We start from the raw sequence: 18,475 nt of genomic DNA, 5'->3' as shown, positions 1-18,475 counted from the left end.
TTCTGAAAAGACTTCTCCTGTGGCAACCCGCAGGGAAAAGGGGACTTCTCCAGCAACAACCACCTCCTGCCCCAAGCACACTTCTGATGACCTGATTGTCCCCAAAGAGGCTTCGGTACCCTCTTGGGAAGGTCTGCCAGCCCGAGAAGCATGCTGCAGCAAGAGGAAGGGCCTGGTTCTAGTATTAGAAACCCTCCCCTGCATAGCATCAGGGTGAGCTGGAAAGGAGGGGCACTAGGCCTATCCTGTGGAGGGAGAAGAGCCAGGGAAAACTAGGGAGGATAAAGCACCATAGGTCTTGGTGAGATGCTCCATTTTGCTCTGGTTGCAAGTGCTGGAATTGGCTGCATGAGACTTCAGGCAAGACTGTTATCTATAGAGATGCACTTAATACTACATGCATTGCCACCAGTTTCCAGCAAAGATAGCACTGGGAGCTGTCTTGCCTGGCTCTGCAGAAGGATCCTGGCTCCTTCCTTACATCTGCACAACAATGGCACTTAAGAAAGTTCCCTGGGAGCAGGAGCTGCACGTGATCACGCAGGCTGTGCTGTCCCAGGAGAGGGACATGGGCAAAGGTGCCTGGCTTGTTCTCTCCTGCTTGTAGGCCCTAGGGTAGGGGAGCGCAGCTCTGCCTGCACTGGGATGCTAATGTCAGCTGAGGTTCCTGCTCATCAAGAGACCCAGGGCACAGTTAGTGGAAAGCTGTTGCAAGGTGAGGGTGGGGGGAATTAGCCACAGGCATCCAAGCCCTTTACTGACCTCGAGCATAGCTTCCCACTGCAGCACACACACTGTAGGCTCCCAAGGAGGGAGTAACAGAGCAGGACATTGAATCAGGTCCCACCCAAGCCCTGGAGCCTTCCCCTTCTGCACATTTAATGCTGACTTCCTCTAAACAGTAAGGACGAGGCAGAAATACTCGCCAAAAGGCATTTTAGGCTCTTATTCAGCAATACTAAATGCCATTCCCCCTTCTACAAACAGCAGGAGGGAGGGAGGAGCAGAGGTCCCCCTATTTCCCTCATCCTCAAGGGAAACGTGCTCTGCACCAGAAGCCTCTAATGTTCCTAGCATGACTAGCCTGTTCACGCTGCCCCAAATCCCTATCCACACGTCGAGAATAGAGATATCCCCTGGCAGGCCACAGGCCAGGCCAACAGGCCTAGAACATGCCCCACGAATCAAACTATATATGCCAGCAGCAACAGGCATTAGACACCTCCGGGCCTCCTGCTCAGAGCATCAAACACCACTAGCGTTGCCATTGACCCTTCCAAGCAGAAGCTGCTAAAACGTATTCTGCAGGGCACTTGCTGTTTGCTGAGCCTTTGAGCGAGGCATGCTGAGGGACACCGTAACTGGGGTGGACAGAAGGGAACAAATGCTGCGATGCAGCCTCCAGCTCTAGGTCCTGCCTTCTGAGCAGCCCTGCAGAAACATAGCCGTGGGAACTGCCCCTTTCAAGGTGCCTGTGTGCTCCCCTGAAAGGGCAGGGGAACAGGTCTTGGCAGACCGAGCAGAGCAGGAGCTTTCTCCTCCCTCCTCGCCTTCGTCCTTCATGTGCAGGTGAAGCTCAGTCAGCCAGTTTTCCTCTTTCCTGCCCACAGGAAGGTGGGAACAAGCACCCGCTCTGAAGCCAAGCAAGTCTCCAAGGTCCCATACACGTGCTGAAACGCTACGCAGCTCTATAAAAGGAAAGAAAAGGGAGGTGGGGGGGAGGGACGGGAAAGCCCGGATGAAATTCCTTGGCCCTTGCAGTCTCAGACACAGTTGGGAAGAGCTGGGAGAGAGGAAGTTCATCAAGATGTTCCTATAGAGTCATTTCGATTCTGGGCAGGGGGGCTGACATCAGGCAGAGACCAGACAGGCTCTTACAGGGCAGCTGACAATGAGCCACTTGTTGCGGAGACTGCCCACCCCATGCTGAACTCCACCGCAGCAGAGCACAGTCTGGGCACGCAATAAAAACAGCAATCTAGGTCCTCCCAAATGGAGCATTTTCCCATTCTCCTTGCCAGCTCATCCTGGAGTCTCTGCCCCTCACACCCAATATTTACATCCTCTGCCAAACCTCTGGCAAGAGAGGGAGAAAACAAAAAGCGGGGGGGAGGAGGGGAAAAACCCTCAGCCGAGACTCAGGCAGAAATAATGCAGAAGCTGCCCAGAGCTCTGTTACACGTACAGAGGCATTGACACAGGCAAGTGTCTAGCTGTGTTCCTCCAGCCACACCACTGATGTCAGTCAGACGTGAGAAGGTGGCCTGAGAAATGCTTGCAGAAAAATATAAATCAATAAAGCATATGCCTGCAAGTGCAGCCAGAAAGACGCAAGCAGACAAGCTATGTTCATTTATTTTCTCATCAGTAAACTTTAACAAAAACATCTGTAATTAGAACAACAAGATCGTGCCCTCTTAGAACCTTATGTGTTTAGTGAAATGTGACATTCTCATGACAGGCTGGAGGAGACGGAGACAGCTAGATACCAGCAAGACTGTGGGTTAAAATACTGTAGATTTCAAGATTCAAGAAAACCAAAACTTGAGACACCTTTAGGACATGATGCTCAGGGAGATGAAGCGCAGTTCAGTTACCTGCCCCAGTGGGTGCCAGGAGCATAGGCTATACCTTGGAAATCTGCTTCCTCTCACGCTCTGGCATCCACAAGGTCTCCCCAGTGCCATGGGTGTTCCACGCTGGTGACACTACGCACCTCCTGTTGCGTTCAGCCAAGAAGTTCGTGCCTGAGCCCCTGACTGCCAGGGCAGTGCAGCTCTGCCTGCATTAGAGAGCCAGGGACTCTCTTGGGAGCAGGGTTTCAGCTCTTCCAGAGACCTGTAAAGAAAAGCCTCTGCTCCCGAGATACGCTCTACCTGCCTGTCAAAGCACTAGGCAGCACACAATCCCCGAAAAGCACAAATATGCTCAGATCAACACAGCTTCCCCAGTCCAACACTGCTCAGATTCACACAGAAGACCCTGTGGGCTTGCAACACAGCAGCTGCCCATCCTATTCCTTCTGCATATCAGGCTTGGCGGTGGACTACATGCTCCTGCAGTGGTCCAGCACGCACCAACACACCGAAGCTCAGCCCTCCACCAGCTAACAATGCCATCACACAACTCTCTCCCTCTCTCCAGCTGGCTACAAACACTGAGCCTTGGGCCACCTAACCAACTACACCGTTGCCAAAATGCAGCAGCTGGCACGTAGGGTTGAGGGTGCCTTTCACTTGCCAACCTGCACCATCTAGTTCAGCAGAGCTCTGTACAGTGCTAACTGCTTGAGCCAAGAACAGTCCAAGGAAAGATCAGTCCAGCACTCTCAGAACCTGGTGAAAAGCCTTACAAATGATGGGAAGGAGAAGGCTTACGAATTAGCACAAAGCCTCTCACACAGTACAGCAGTGAAGGAAAGGAGCAAATAGCATTCTAGCTGCAGGCAGAGAAGTGGAAAGGCTGCCCTGTGCCATACCTCAAATCTGGCACAGAGATTTTGGGCAGCTGAAGGCCTGAGAAGTGCTGACATGCTCAGTGCAGTGAGGAGGAACACAGTCTGCAGACCAACCGAAAAAACAAGAAGAAAAAACAGGTGCTACTATAGTGCATTTTAAGCACACCTGGACAAAGCACTGAAGAACATTCAAGAGAGATTAGTTCTGTACTGTCAGGAAGGAGAAGGGCCCAGCAAAGCCCCACACCTCTGTCTCTTCTCCACTCCTCCAGCCTACATACAAACTTCCCTGCATCCTTCATCTCTTGTATAAGCCAGTCAAGTAGCCTCTTTTGGCAGACACTGGGCTTCCACAGCTTTGATATGGCAGGCTCAACTTCTTCAAAACAAAAATTAAATGCATCCTTGTCCTGGGTCCAAAGTCCTTCCAGTTGGCTTTGCATCAGGCCTCGGACATCTATTAGCAAAGGGCATCCCACCTTTTTGGCATATCAGTTCCCACCATCAGCACCAGTGTTGGCAGTTACTGTAACTGCCATGGCCAGCTCCTGGCTCTGTGCATTACTTTGCGATGGTTTGCATATTGCTAGTGGTATACGTCCTGCTGCTTAGGAACCCTCGGTCCTGCTCACAGCACAGCTGTAACAGCTGTAAGCAAAGCCAACCATGCAAGTGACTCATCTGCACTGGGAGGGTGCCTGGCAGGGATGGAAATAGATTGCAACAGCAGGGAGCATTTGGCTCTGCAATGAACTTGGGTTTGATTTTCTCCTAAAGGCAACTGAGATCTATAGAACTGACACTTCATCACCAAAGTGAGAAGGAAGCAAGATATCCCAATGCAAAAAGGATAGGGAAGGTCATCCTTGTAATTTGTCCTGAACCTACTGGAAGGTGTTCCTGAAGGGACACAGACGTTTCCGAGACCCCTGCTTACTTCCTTGGGCTCAGTACTGGAATGCTCCTTTGAAATAAAGGCATGACCAGGGATATCTGAAGAACTCCTTCCTCTGGAAAAAAAAAAAAAAAGAAAAAAAGAAAAAAAAAATCACTCTAAGCTAGGGAATCACAGCCTCAGAGAGATCTTCAAGTTTCAGGTGAAACCAAGCCATTTCATTTCTACAACTTCATCCTGATAGTCCTCACCAGATAAGACTACTTAATCCTTCTCTTTCCTTGGAGCCTCTTTTCTCAGCCATGATTTTCAATATGGAGAGGAGATTTTGGATAATTTTCATCAGGATTAGGAGAGCTTTTAATTTCATGACTTTCTGGCCCTTTCAAGATGTCCTGATCACCCACGATAGCCACCTACAAAACCTTGCCTTTGAACATCAGCAAAACCCTTTATACTGCCTTCGCCCACTGGAAACCATTGTCTCACCAGGCAGAATGGATTTAGCCCCAGACTACTATATCTTGTTTATTCCTTTTTGCAGGAACTCCCTCCAATCTGTCAGTAGCACTATCTAGTCACGCGGTGGCCTGAACATCATGCACCACGCCAAGGAAGGCTGCACCAGCACTGTACCATGGCTTGAAACCCTGGCACGCCAGTTTGTGCTCCTCTATCACCTCACAGCTGACCAATCTGCCATTAGCCTAACGGCCCTTCTTCATTCTCTGCGGCTCTGTGTTTCCCTTGCGTCACATCTTGCTGCCCTCCTACTCAAGTTTCCACATCCCTTTGGATTTGGTACTCCTGGGCGTTCACAACAACAGCCGGTTTAGTAGCCCTGGGCAAAGGGTGGATGCCCCTGCTTAGTCACCAGGAAAGCGCTGGTGTCCCTCACATCTCCCAGGGAGGAGATATGGCACAGCAGCACTCATGCAATGCCATGCTGTGGCTTTGCTGCTAGGAAGGTAGGCCTGGATAACAAAACAGGCCTTGTAGTCACCATTCAGCCACAATGAACCAAGACAGATTTGGCATTGCTAGACCACTTATGAGAGGTCAGGGCTGTCCCCATCCCAGCTGCCCTCATCTTGTTTGCCTCATGGCAAGCACTAGAGTCTTGAATCTACCTTGACGCTCCCAAGGTCCCATCCACATGTCCCATCCTGTCCGCAGCAAGGGCCTGTCTCTTCCTACACCATCAAGACAAAGCCCAAACTATCCACGATTTTTCCACGTAGGATCTGTCAGTCAGCTCTCAGTCTGCACGGCAGTGTCACAGCCAACCTGATTTGCATTAAGTTTTGAGTGTTAGATTTCATGAGTCACCAAATCAAACACTTTAGTTCCAAATATACCTATCTGTCACTTTCCCTTCAAGCTCCCAGGCTGCAAATCTATCAGAATGCAATCAAGTTTGTCTGCCAGCCTGTACTTTATAGCTTATAAACAAATACCGCTTACTGCTTGGCTTCCCTTGCATGCCGTAAGCATACACTGATATTTATCTTTCATTTGCTATATCACTTAAAGTTTAGTGCTGAGACTAATGAGGCACTGGACTTCACATTGCAGATTCTGCAGAGCAGTGGCCACCTCACAACCAAGCCCTAGTTGGGAACTCTTCAGTGCTCTGGTTATACAAATAAGTCCCAGAAAATAGGGCCTCCTCATCTATCATCCAACACCCTAGCAGCAGCACTTCTACCCGTTCTTGATAGACGTTTGCCAACCCCACGGATGGAGACTCCATCATCTCCCAGCATCAGTGGTTTTCAGCTTCCGGTTTATGGATCCCAGTAGCTTATGGGCTGCTCCTCAAGGGCTTGCCTTCTTAGTTCTCTCTTGCATGCTTATTATATGTGCTTATATTATTTGCACAAGGGTCTACCCCAGGTTGGCGCTCTCATACTTCATTCATTCATTGAGAGTGACTATTTATACAGGATCTTTACTATACAAATGCCACTTTAGCTTTTGAGTACTGTAAAGAACTGTTCAGGTGCATCACATCTGCCTTGGCTGAAATACGAACCAATCCTCCCTGATGACCTTTAATTGCTCTGAATTTTTCATGTTCTTCTCAATTTCTTAAGTGACCAAATGCCATCTTGTTAGTTTTATGCAGACACACATTTTAAAGAGCTTTGCACCTCTCCCAGCTTTCATCCCTTTTCCCCTTGTTTAGCAGCAAGCTAATCTCATTTTAGAGCTTCTTGTCCATCCCCAATCTTAATCCTCTTCTGCATGCAGGAGTATTAACATATTTGCCTTCCCTCAAGCTCCATCTCTGTCCCCTAGCAGCCTTCACAGTCTGGGTATTCTCATCTCCACCCAGCTTTTCTTCTCGAACGCAGAATCCTGCTCACACAACCAGGTTTTGAGTTAGTCTCAAGGTCACATTGACTGTTTCCTCCTCCTCACGTCTACATGACACGAATCTTTACCTTCTTGCAGCCCAGCCCTCAAATACACTGGGCAGGACTATAAGCCCTTACCTACACAGTGTGATCAGCACTACCCACCAAGGAAATCCTTGGTGATGCAAGTCACCGAGCAGTGGCAGGGAACCCCTCTCAGAGCTGTCAAAGCCACCTCTTGGGGCTCCACAGCTGGTTCCTCTGCAGGGGCTGATGAGATATCCTATTGCACCAGTCCTGGGAGCATCCCCACTCCTCACTCTGCAGGGTGCAAGTGGCTCAGACAGGTCAGTGGGGATAAGCTTCCTTTTTGCCCTGTCCTCCTGCTCTAAGCATGACAACACACAGTGCAGGGCTGAGGAAGCATCTCCTGGATGGTACTGCAGAAAAGCTTCATTACCACGTTTTTAGCAGCTGTTCCACAGAGACTCATAAAAATTGAAACCCCACATTAGTTCAAGAAACATGGCAAAAGAGGCACGTAGGCTGCTTACAGATCATCATCCCTGGAAATGACGCTTGGCAGTGGAGAGAAAAACCCTCCTGTACATTAGGAGGCGAGGAAGTTTGCCACTAGAAGGGAAAGGCTCCCTGTTCACACAGAGGTCAGCACTCCTGCCTCGTACAATCCACCAGCAGAAAACACATGGAAAGGAGAAAGAGGAAGTCAGGAGGGAAATTGCTTCCCCTGTGGGCTCTGGGATGCAGCTGAATGCAGGGGCAAGCAGTCAGGACACTGCATGACCTGCCGCAGGAGCTACTTCTCCAAGTTGGTGAGAGCAGCTACTCCAAACTCTGATGCCTGCACCCTTCCCATAATCAACAGGCCTTTCTAAGGTCCTTAGATATAGACTAGCAGTCTGCAGCTCCAAGTATTTGCAGTTGGCAGGCAGGGGATATTCACACCTTTTCCTCACATTCCTTACCGGGCTTGTAGAGCAGTGTTTGCCTTGCAGTTAGTCTACAAAGTACCCAGGCACAGGCAAGAAACAGAGAAAAGGTCAACATAATCACGGCTTTGCAGTACACGGAGTCCAGCTCCCTTGATGACTCCTGAGAGGAGGCTCAGCAGCCTAAGCAGGAGGAGGAAAGAAGTCAGTTGTTTCTGAAGGGCAGCCGACATCAGCAAAGGGCTCTCACAGCCAGAGGTCAGGATGCAGCCAAAAAGCCAGGACAGCTGCAGAGGAACATCTACGAACTGGCACCCTGCAGCAACTGAGGAAAGAGTAACAGGAGCCAGAGCTCCAGCAGCAACAGCACTGCCGAACCTGCAGCAGAGCACAAGGGCAGACACAACCCTCTAGTACAACCAAGAACAGGAGGACAACCTCGGGTGCAAGGATGTCCAAGCTGGGGTACTGCAGTGCTGGAAAACACGTGACTTTAGAGCATACCATTTCCCTCACGCACTCTACCCCAGCAGCTACTCCACTCTAACAGCAAAGATGGAGAGGGAGAGAAGTTGCACAGCCACAGGTCTGGGCCACAAGAGAACAAGTTTGAGCTCCACCAGGAACTGAATCAATAACAAAGGTCATGGCTGAGCAGGAGGGACATCAAATAGCCTTGAAACTGACCCTGTCCCCAAGCCTTCATCCACACTGCTACAGACAGAACTGGGGACCCTGCGTGGCGTACCAGTGCCTGGAGATGCGCCCTCCCTTTTCTCTAGGCTGTTTGTCCTGACAATGCCCGATGGAGCTACAGACAGAGAATTCCTCCCCAATATCTTTCACCTGCTGGGAAGACTGAGGCTAGAATATCATTATTACTATTTTAGAAGCTTTCAGCATAGATCTGCCAAGGCAGGGGTCTATACCAGGCATTACTCGCATGCACTAGGCTGGGGACTTTGGGCCCTGCGCCAGCCACCAGCACTTGAGAGATGCTGACTGAGCTGTTCTTTTCAATGGTCTCCCTCCACCCTGCGGCACTTGGCAAGAGGAGCTGGGCCCGGCTTGGGAACGCAAGGAACAAAGCGTCGGTCTGGCTCTAGGCACAAAGATGACAGCGCTCAGCCGAGACTAGGAACACAGAAGTGGTACTTCAAGGCGAGCAGCCTGGCTCCCAGATCTGCAGGTGAAGGTGTGCGAGATAAAGTGGCTGCTCAGACTTGAAGGAGGGCACTGAATTTTAGGCAAGACACAGCAGTACACCTTTCAGGTCAGCTGGGCTCCCACCTCAGTGTTAGGATAAACAAAGTGCTTTAATTGGGCAAAGCCGCTCTGAGTCGCTGTGCTTATCTGCGGAGCACAGCTTCACAAAAGCAAACATCAAACCCATGAAAATTTGGCAAAGACTGGTAGTTGGTAACCCGGGCTTCTCCTGCCCACAGCCCCAAGCTGAAACCAGGCGAGCAGTGGGCTCACACCTATGAGGAACATCGAGGTCCCAACTTGACTTGAAGATTATGGCTTTGAGATTGCACCAGAAGAAACACTGAGCACATCAAATACTGTGTGCCAAGGGCTGCCAGAGATGAAGTCAGGAAGGGCCCTTCTGCCTCTCCACCCCACATGGGTCAGCATCACACAATACAGTAGATACCAGGCATCCAGCAGCACCTCAGACATGCCATTCAGGGAGAGAATGCCAGGTGGCTGGAGCAGACCCTTGGGTCTGCTCCCCGAGGCTGTGATCTTGAAAAGAGAACAGCAGTAAGCACTTTCCATTGGCTTGAGTCAGTCTCGTCCTTGGAGAACACCGGTGCTAAGCCCAAGAGTATGAAAGCACCGTGGCCTGGAGCTGTCATAAGGCAGCCTAGGCACCTGAAAGCTGCTTCCCATAGAAAGCACTGCCTTAAACAGAGTGCAACTCCAGTCAGGCAGTTCCCCACCTCCCAAAGCTGTGGCTGAGGCCTGCAATACATCACGACAGAGAAATTCTTCCCAGAATTTCCACTGAGGAGTGAAGTGTGCCCAGCCTTCTCAGATATATCACAGGAGGAGGACTATAAACATTATTAGTAGACTATAGCATTCTGAGAGATTAATTACTGATTAATAACTCAGATGGAGTTACTGCTTAACATTTCTCCCAGTGCAAACCTAGCTTTGGCAGCTCTATGGACTAGTGCTTGTTAAGATACTCATTCAAGGATCTTCATGCAAAAGTCGTCACCTCTGCTCAGAAAAGCTCCTAAGTACATACTTATCTTGAAGAGCTCTCATTGAAGTCATCAGGTCTTAAGCACGTGCTTAAATTAAAGTGTTTACCTAAAAAGGGACAGGCTCAAGGACTGTTCTCTGCTTTCCCTGCATCAAGCACTAAATGCTTTCCAAGCCCATTCTCTGAATACTTTCTAAGTGTACTACTGACCCAGCCCCAGTTGAGCATCTCAGAGTAGAGGCAGCAGAGATCAAGTAGCTTAACCAGAACTTCTCTGTGACGAGCAATAGGTTCCCACGGCACGTTTTATAGTAGAGCGGTTAAACAGTGATCCTAGACTAGGAAGCTTCCTTCCCTTCACAGGAAAATAGTTCCGGCAGACTCTCAAAGCATGTCCTTTCTCCTGTTTCTGTTTCCTTAATTTCGTAACTCCCATTCCTGGCAGCCCCTCCCAAAACACTGCTCCCCTTCCTCATTCTTCAATCTCTGCCTGTCCGGAGACATCTTATACACCTGCCTCTCTGCTCTCCCGAAGTTAAGTTCTGTACATCTGTCGTTTTTTCAAGCATACCTTTTCAGCCCCTGATTGTTTTCATAGCCACTCTCCAAAATCCCTTTGGTCAGGATCTTTCTTGGCAACGTTATGCCAAAAAATCCCAAGCAAGGAAACAGCCAGAGCCACAGAGGGAAAGGTACTGTGGTCTTCTTGCTCTGGAACACAACCCCTTTGCATCCACAGCCTGAGAGGTTGACAAGCTCTCTTTTTGTCCCATCATGGCCAAATATCTAAAACTCCATGCCCTGTCAACCCAGCTTGTCCTCTCTCTCCCCATTTCCTTCTTTCCAGCATAGCTGCTTCCCATAGCGTCCAAACTGTCTAGAGCAGAAACGGGGGGGAAAAAGTTTTTTTTTTTTTTAAATAAATATGATACTTTGACAAGCATCAATTGTTATATGATGAACTCCCATTTTTCCTGTTTGCATCAACACACACTCATACATCCCAGTTCTCTCGTTTGGGCGTACTGGGACACACACTCGAGCCTTGTTGTCAGACCTGCTGCAGATCATCAGTACTAGTGTCAGAGCTTACCTGGCTCTTGGCAAACACCACCACACAACAAACACAGCCTTTGTGTCTCTGTTACTGTTATGGGGTATTTTGAAAAGGTCTCCCGCATAAAGCATTTGAGTATCTCAGAACTTCACCAAACAGCCATATCATCTAGAAAGGCTCTTGCATTCCTGCCAGGGAAGGTGACCCAGAGATGCCAAGTGCAATAGCAAACTTTATTATCATGCGTTAGAAAAGAGGCTTCCTAACATCTGCTTTTTCAGATCATGGCACAGAAAGACACGTGCTGCAAGCAGAAGAGAAAGTAGCACTCTCTTACCAAGGCAAATTGCTTGTCATCAGTGAAGAAAGCATACCCATACCACCTCATCTCACACACTGGGTCAGTCTGTTCCTAGAATGTCTTTTGCTTAGCTCTTCCAATGCATCCCAGTCAGCTCAGAGGAGCCAGCCCAATATTCCACACAACGTGCTAGGTAGCATTAGGTTCACCTGGCTTAAAACAGAACCTGGACAACACGGATTAATGCCAGACAATGCTTCTTATTTAGGAAGCACACTGAGCCAGCTCTGCAGTCCTCAGACAGAGCTTTCAGACTCTGCTTCCTCCAGAGAGCTCAGTGGCTTCTCCATAATCCTAGCTGCTTTTTTGACTCCTAGGTGCTTCCCTGTGCTCCTTCCCATGCCCATTACGGGGCCAAGAGAACAGTAAAGCAAATACCCAGGGCTCCATTCTGTCCTACATGGCCTTTCTGGCATTAGTTACCAATCACTCCCTCCTGTTTTATAGAGCAAAAGGAGGCAAAGTCACAGGTCACCCTGCTAGCAGGTGGTACAACCCAGATATGCCAACTCACAGCTCCTCCTCTGATCACAGCCACATGCCATTCCCTCTATGCCATACAGAGCCAACCCCTGACAGGGACATCCCTTCCTCACCCTCCATGACCCAGGAAGGACAGCAGAGGTTACAGCCCTTTCCTAAGCAAGAACTCCCCTCCCGAGCCAGGCTCTGGAGGAGAAAAGGGTTCCCCTTTCCTCCACCATCCATCTCCCTCACCATCCCCCTGGGCAGGAGCCCAGAGGAGGAGGAAGCAGTGGTGGCACGTGTGGCCTCACCTTGGGTAACACTCACAGCACAGGAGGCGGCCCCTGGAGTTGGGGCCAGTGGCAGGGCAGAGACTACCTCTGGATGAAGATGAGTGACTGCTCTCCATGGGGAGCAGTCTGCTCTGAACATAGCCGCCTCGAGCAAAGCGGGAAGAAAGGCCAGCCTGAGCTAGAGAAACATATCCGGACATTAACAGGACCGGAGCCTTCAGAGCAAACCTTCTCTGCTTCCAGCTATATTTAGCTCCTCCATGTTCTCAAATGGAAAAGTACAAGGATGAAGGAAAGTAACACCTCCTTCAGCCTCGTCTACACAGCTTGTTCTGCTGCTGCCAACCTGCCCGTTTGTTTACACTTGAGGCCTGTCACTGTAATCTTGCCACAACCCCGTAAGCGAGCAGGACGGCTGGAATTTCACCCCTGGCAGCTTGCCTTCCTCTTACGCCATCTAACTGGCATCTCGATCCAAGACTCCAAGGAATCCCAAAGCACGGAAATAAGGCCTCCACTGAGGCTGCAGTGCCAGCCACCAGGCATGGCTGGTGGGGACTGACTGCTGGGCCCAGATGGCAGGGGGACAGGTCCTTTTAGAAGTGCCAGCTAACGCTGAGACCAAGATCAACCCTGGTGCAAGAAGCTTTGCTGGGCTCGATTTCACGCAAACACCCTTGAACTGACTCTGGCTTAATGCAGGTCATCGGAAATCCACCGCCTAAGTCATGTTTTAGGTTTAGCATTTGCTCTGAAAGTGAAATATGCCAATGGATACATGTATGGTGCCTTCCACCTGGCCTCCCAGAGGGCAAACAAAGCAAAGCAGCCCATGGGAGCTGTCTGCTGGTTTTTAAGAGTCTCACCTGGATGGTGAGGTACATGCCTCTCCCTAATCAGGGAGTCAGGGGCTATTTCAACAGGAGGAAGCTGACAGGTATTCAGCCCAAAGTTTTACCCCACTACTGCTAGTTGCCGTGTCTTTGTCTGTATGTAAAGCACCTATGGTCCCTCAAGGATAACTGCAGCCAAACACAGCTACGTGCATTTCATTCCTTCCTCCCGACTCCTAGCTGTTGTCAATTCTCCTCTTCCAATGTCTTCCCTTGCTCACATTCATGTTACCAGCACTGGGAGCCTGCAGATGCCTTTCCAGGGTCAGGTGGAAAAGGGCTAGTAGTTAGGCAGCTTCCCAGCCATGCCCACAGTCGATTTCTTCCTGAGGGATCACCTCCGCACACCCGCCAGCACGACAGCCTACCTTGCAGCTTCCAGGCCCAGGTCCCACTACGCCTATGCTCAACAACATGCAAAACTCCTCCTGATATAGCATCAGTTGCCTCTTTATAACACTGTTTACCAACACTGAGCACTCAATCATTGGAAGCAGAGGACTAGATGAGTCAAGCGGTTCAGGAGCTCCAGGCTGCTCATGCTCTTTCTCCTGCCATGGGAGGATCGGGGACCATGGAAGGGTTACTTAGGGCTGGATGCTGCAAAGTGGCTGATCACCTGCAGCTCCCTTTCCAATGCAACTAGAGTCAAGAGCACGTTCAGCATTTTTTAAAATTAGATTCTTAAGCTCTGGATGGATCCTCCCATGAAAGGGTGAGAACAATATCGATTAGCTCTACCACACAAGAGAGCCAGTGTCCCTTTTAGCATGCTCCAGGCTTTAGGAGCATGGAGTGCCAGCAGGTGTTGAAGAATAGGTTTAATGTAAGGTCTCCGAAAGCCAGCCACCTGGCAGTTCCTGGGACCCTCTTCTAGCAGCTCCATGCAGGGCCATGTTAAAATGCTTTGATAGAGTTTCTTTGGGCAGTGCCCATCTCCCGGGGAGGGACTGTAACCCTGCCAGTTGGCATTCCTCTGACAAGCTGGTGGAAATATGACCTCAAATGCTCACTCCAGTCCTGCTTCCCTTCTGGCCAATCATTTTGTTATTACATTTACTCAGCGCCCATGAGAACAGTTAGATTTACTATATAGTTATAGTATAAAGCAAGGACATCCGAACGCTGAGCACTACGCTCTGCCAGCCTTCAGCAGTGATCAGAGACGAGCACAGTAAAGTTTGCTATGGGTCTCAAAGGAGGGGGTGGAAGAGTGACTACAAACCCCAGGCCCACATGACTATCTCTAACATTTGGGACACCATCCAGGAGTTAGACTCCTGAGCAACAGAAAGCAAGAAACAAGCATCTCCTAGGGCTGCTTAAATTTTGTAGATTTATTCTAGTGTCTTAAGGTGACATCCCCTCCCGGGCAACTGGGAACAGGCCCCTGAGTTTTAGAGCACACCATGATGTTATTGAACTGAATACCCATATGGTAGCAAATTAGAGTCTTGAAGCACATCCAGGCAAAATAACCGGCGCCAGCTCTTAGCTCCTCCCAAAACCACCGCATTTTCCATTCCTCCCTCCTGGCTGAGCCCAGCTGTTTCTTAATGCCAGGCTCATTTTTAGAATCTCACATTTTCCTCTCCCTCTTGGAGAAAGTTATTGCTTTCCAGGCCTCAAACAGCCAAAGACCTTCCACTTCACCAAATTGGTAATGGACCCTCTGGCTCCATTCCTCTTTGTCATTTCCTGGATCCATCCATTACACTAACCAGCTCCAAAGACGCTAGCATATATGGGACAGGATATGCACTTACATTAAGAGGTTGGATCAATTTCTGTGTTTTCACTTCGCCTAATGGGCAAAAGGATGATGGTCCCAGGGGCTTTACCAAAAAGCCTCAGGCACGGCTTGATGTGTGTTCAGTCACAGTGGAACTTGGAGTCCAGAGGCCTGGCTGGAGCACACCATGTTAGCAACAGGACCACAGGTCCCAAGAATTGTTGGCCAACCTGATAACAGGAGTTTCCTCTATAAGCTATCCAGCCTACTCTGCTCGTCCTCATGCCCCATCCTCTCAACACAGCTTCTCTTCACTGAGGAATCAAGGACTTTGTGCAGAGAAGCCTCCACACCCACCACGTGCCTCAGGAGGTGAAGAGGAGCTCAAGGGCATTGCTTGCATGCACGGTCTTGGTCATAGCAGGGTTTTGCTGGGGGAACAACTCTCAAACAGCCACCAGGAAACAAGGAAGACTCCCCACTGCAGGGTACAGGGAAAAACCCCTATGACTGCTCTTATCTACCACAAAATCCTCCAACTCCAAGTTTAGCCAAGAAGGCAACCCTGGGCAAATACATGACCTAGGTGCCAACACTTCCGGCACTGGCTGCAGCCCCCCACCCGCCAGTGAGGACGGCTAGGAAACAGCACTCAGAAGGACACAGCAAGAAAGGGGCAGGAACATACCAGTAGCACTGCCCGTACCCCATGCAGCGCACTGCAGCCCCTGTTGCAACAACAACGCAGGACCCACGCTGCGGGCAACCGATTGCTGCCAGCTCCCTATCTCTTCCCAGCACTACCCTCTTACCTCAAGGAGGTCAAAGACTTGGTCTCGGCAGCCTCAGGAAATGCAAGTTCACCCTGGTGCCCTGCTGCCAGGTCGTCTATCTCCACCAGCTTCCTGCAGTTTCACATGGCAGCTCCCCGCTGTGAAATGTGGCCCAACTGTTCCCATCCGTGCCCTAGCCCACCCACTCCTCCCTCAACTGATTCACCCACTCCCCCGGCACTGACTCATTCCCTGCACTCTTCCCCCCCTGCCGTTCACGCGCTCATCCAGCTCACCACCTCCCACCATCAGAAATCCCTACCGTACCAAGTCACAGGTTGCTATATCGGCACCTACACAACGCTGAGTTGAGTAAGCTGCCAGCCTTGCACAAGCCTGGGCACTGCTGCTCCACATACCTCCTTGTTCACTCACGGACCCAGGGATCACACTGATATGTGCTGCTGCTCCTATGTCAGCTCTGCCTCGCTGAGGAAGCGACCACGAGATAGGTATTTAGGTCTCAGATTACTCTGTTGTAGAGACTGTCAGAGAAGCAGCGTGGGTCTGTGACACAGGAAACCCTGGGTCTATTCTGAATCTCACCGCTGATGTACTGTGCAACTGCAGGCACATCACCGATATGTCCCATGCCTCAGCTTCCCTATCTGCCAAATAGGAAAATGACATTCAACTCTCCCAGGGAGACCACATTGTTAATTCACTACATTTTCCAGATTAAATGTACTAGCAACACACAAGTATTTCTTCTTGTTCAAGCCTCAACCTATGGTCAGCTGGAATCCTTTGGTCAGTTATTAGAGGGGAAGAGCAAGTCCTGGAGCTGTCCCCCATTTTTGACAGTAAGATTTGGGGAAGCAGCAGGGACTGTCATTGCTCTGCTGTTCCTTCTTCCTCTAGAGCTTTTAGACACTGTTTTTAAGGGTTTACCCTTGTCTGGTATGAGTAACATTTGTCTTGTCATTGCTCAAGAGTTTCACAAGTCACAGGATTAAAATAAAAAAAACTGTTCCCCCCCCCCCCCAGCTGCTTACAGGACTCCAAGTAACCATAACAAAACTGATCAGCACAAACTTCACTCTGCTTCCACCAACTCAGATGAGCTCTGAGCAGCCACAAAGATGCTGGGACGGCTCCCTCTCTGTGGATTCAGGAAGGCAGCATTTAGAAAGTTTTGCCACCGCTAGCTTAATTTTTTTGTCAAAGATTAACGCTTAGGCTCTTCAGGACTAGGTGCGTTCCCTGCACGCACACCTCTACTCTCGAGAAAGGGGAGATTTGAACTGGCCAGTGAGTTTGTCAGGCCAGGGGGTTGAGCGTCCTGCTCTGCCTCAGGGGAATTGCAGTGAAAAAGGGACCAACACACATGAGCACACCCAGAAGGAAAGGTCTGTGGGATGTCAGCAGAGGTTGTAAATACTCTACATGGCAAAGAAGAATCATCTCTTACCCACAAGAGACAAAGCCTTTCCTCACGACACGCACAGCCACGTGAGGGATATTTTTCAAGAAGTGAGAATGAATGAAAAAAATGCTTTGTCCTGAGGGGAGAGTAACTTTCAGCCCAGAGCACTTGGACTTCTTCCCTCCTGCGTTGTATTCGCAACATATCCCTGCACTGTACTCCTACAGTCACTCCTGTACATCAGGCTGTGTGATGCAGGGATACCAGATTTCCCCTGCTGGAGTTAATATCACACTGCTGCAGCGAGTAACCTTTGCACAATAGGGTTAATCCAAAATCAGTTTGCCTCTCCCTAGACAGAATCACCCAGCCCTGATAGCTGGCATCAGAAGAGGCTTCTACTATTTCCACCAACTGCCCAGTGCATGTGGGACAGGACCACCAGCCACCCTCTTTGGGGGGCAACAGCCCTGCTCCCATCACTGAACCAAATTCCTGGGTAGGAAGTGCCTCCTCAGTAGCCAGGGAGGGGGCTGGCCTGATGGCCAACGGACACGCCCTGTGCAGCCCAGCACCCCCCAGCTCATGGCAAATAGCATGGGGAATGCATTCAATGAACCCCCTGCAGTTAATGCGGACAAGCCTTGCGTGCCAATGAGTCCAGCATATCCATTTCAGCACAGTGGGTTCCTACCCAAGGACTACGCCGGTGGCTCAAAGCACAAGGCGTCTGTCCCAAATGCCCATCCCCGCTGATGCCTGAGAGGCTGGCTGGCTGAGTCCGCAGAAAGGGTCCTTGCTCCTGCTCTCTCCCACTCCCTCACCTGATGCAGCCTTGGCAGCAGGGCTTCTAGTGCAGAACCAGTTACACTAGCACAGGCCGTCAGCATGGCGCAATCTCTTCAGGGAACAGATCAGTGTCCCCCTTCCCAACTGCGGTCCGAGTCATAGGACCCACTCACTGGCCTCCTCCTGGCCCTGGCTTCGCTGCCCACCCACATCTCAGGCGGAGGAAGCGTGTGGGGGATCCTGGTGACAGTAGAGCCTGCTCCGGCTCCCTCATCCTCTCCTCTGCAAGGAGCAGTGGGTGCTACGAGGGTGCTCTGCTCAGTGCCCTCCCCCCCCCCCCCCTTCCCCAGCTCTGTTCCCTATCCACCCACTTTTCATTTTGTACCTCTCACAGCTCTCTGCATCCAGCAGTCTTCCACTGTTTCCTTTTTTCCTTTAGTCCTTCTCTTCCTGAAGAGGGGTTCAGGCTTTGTTAAGGTCAGGCCAACACCCAGCCCTACAAGGAGATCCCAATAGGGACTCCAGTGACAACTGGGGGTTATACTGCGGGCAGCACATAAGCCTAGCCACTTTCAGTGGTCTCTTCTTGCTCTTCCCCATTACCCACAGCCATCAGATTAGGATCGTAAAAACTACATCTATGCCTGTTCCCTTTGGTATTTGGTTTGGGCTCACTGTCCAGGAGACTGCCTAATCCTTTCTGTTTAACAGGCTGATGTTATTTGTCTCCCTGATCTCATGTGGCAGCAAACCGCAGCACCCATCTCCCTGCTCCACAGGAGGCAGGGAGTGCCTGCTGACAGAGG

The 18,475-nt window shown here is 50.4% G+C and overlaps 1 protein-coding gene across 7 annotated transcripts in view; it reads right to left on the bottom strand.

Annotated features, from left to right (window-relative positions):
• TMEM63B (transmembrane protein 63B) overlaps positions 1 to 18,475 on the bottom strand; it is a 59,806-nt gene that overhangs the window by 29,066 nt on the left and 12,265 nt on the right. Inside the window, exons 1-2 of one of the 7 annotated variants that reach the window (XM_068939495.1) lie at positions 7,699 to 7,795; positions 4,395 to 4,467 (exon numbers count right to left, since the gene is read on the bottom strand). The exons of 3 other annotated variants lie outside the window; for them this stretch is intronic. In XM_068939495.1, the coding sequence (XP_068795596.1) occupies positions 4,395 to 4,467; positions 7,699 to 7,780 (155 nt within the window). In that variant the 5' untranslated portion in view covers positions 7,781 to 7,795. Of the gene's footprint in view, positions 1 to 4,345; positions 4,468 to 7,698; positions 7,796 to 15,493; positions 15,615 to 18,475 lie in introns of those variants that run through there. 3 more of the 7 variants (XM_068939500.1, XM_068939496.1, XM_068939502.1) reach the window with 3 other exon arrangements.

The sequence above is a fragment of the Struthio camelus genome, chromosome 3, assembly GCF_040807025.1.
Source record: "Struthio camelus isolate bStrCam1 chromosome 3, bStrCam1.hap1, whole genome shotgun sequence".
Lineage (NCBI taxonomy): Eukaryota > Metazoa > Chordata > Aves > Struthioniformes > Struthionidae > Struthio > Struthio camelus.
The sequence above is the reverse complement of the archived record's forward strand: the minus strand, read 5'-3'. Positions and strand labels throughout refer to the sequence as shown.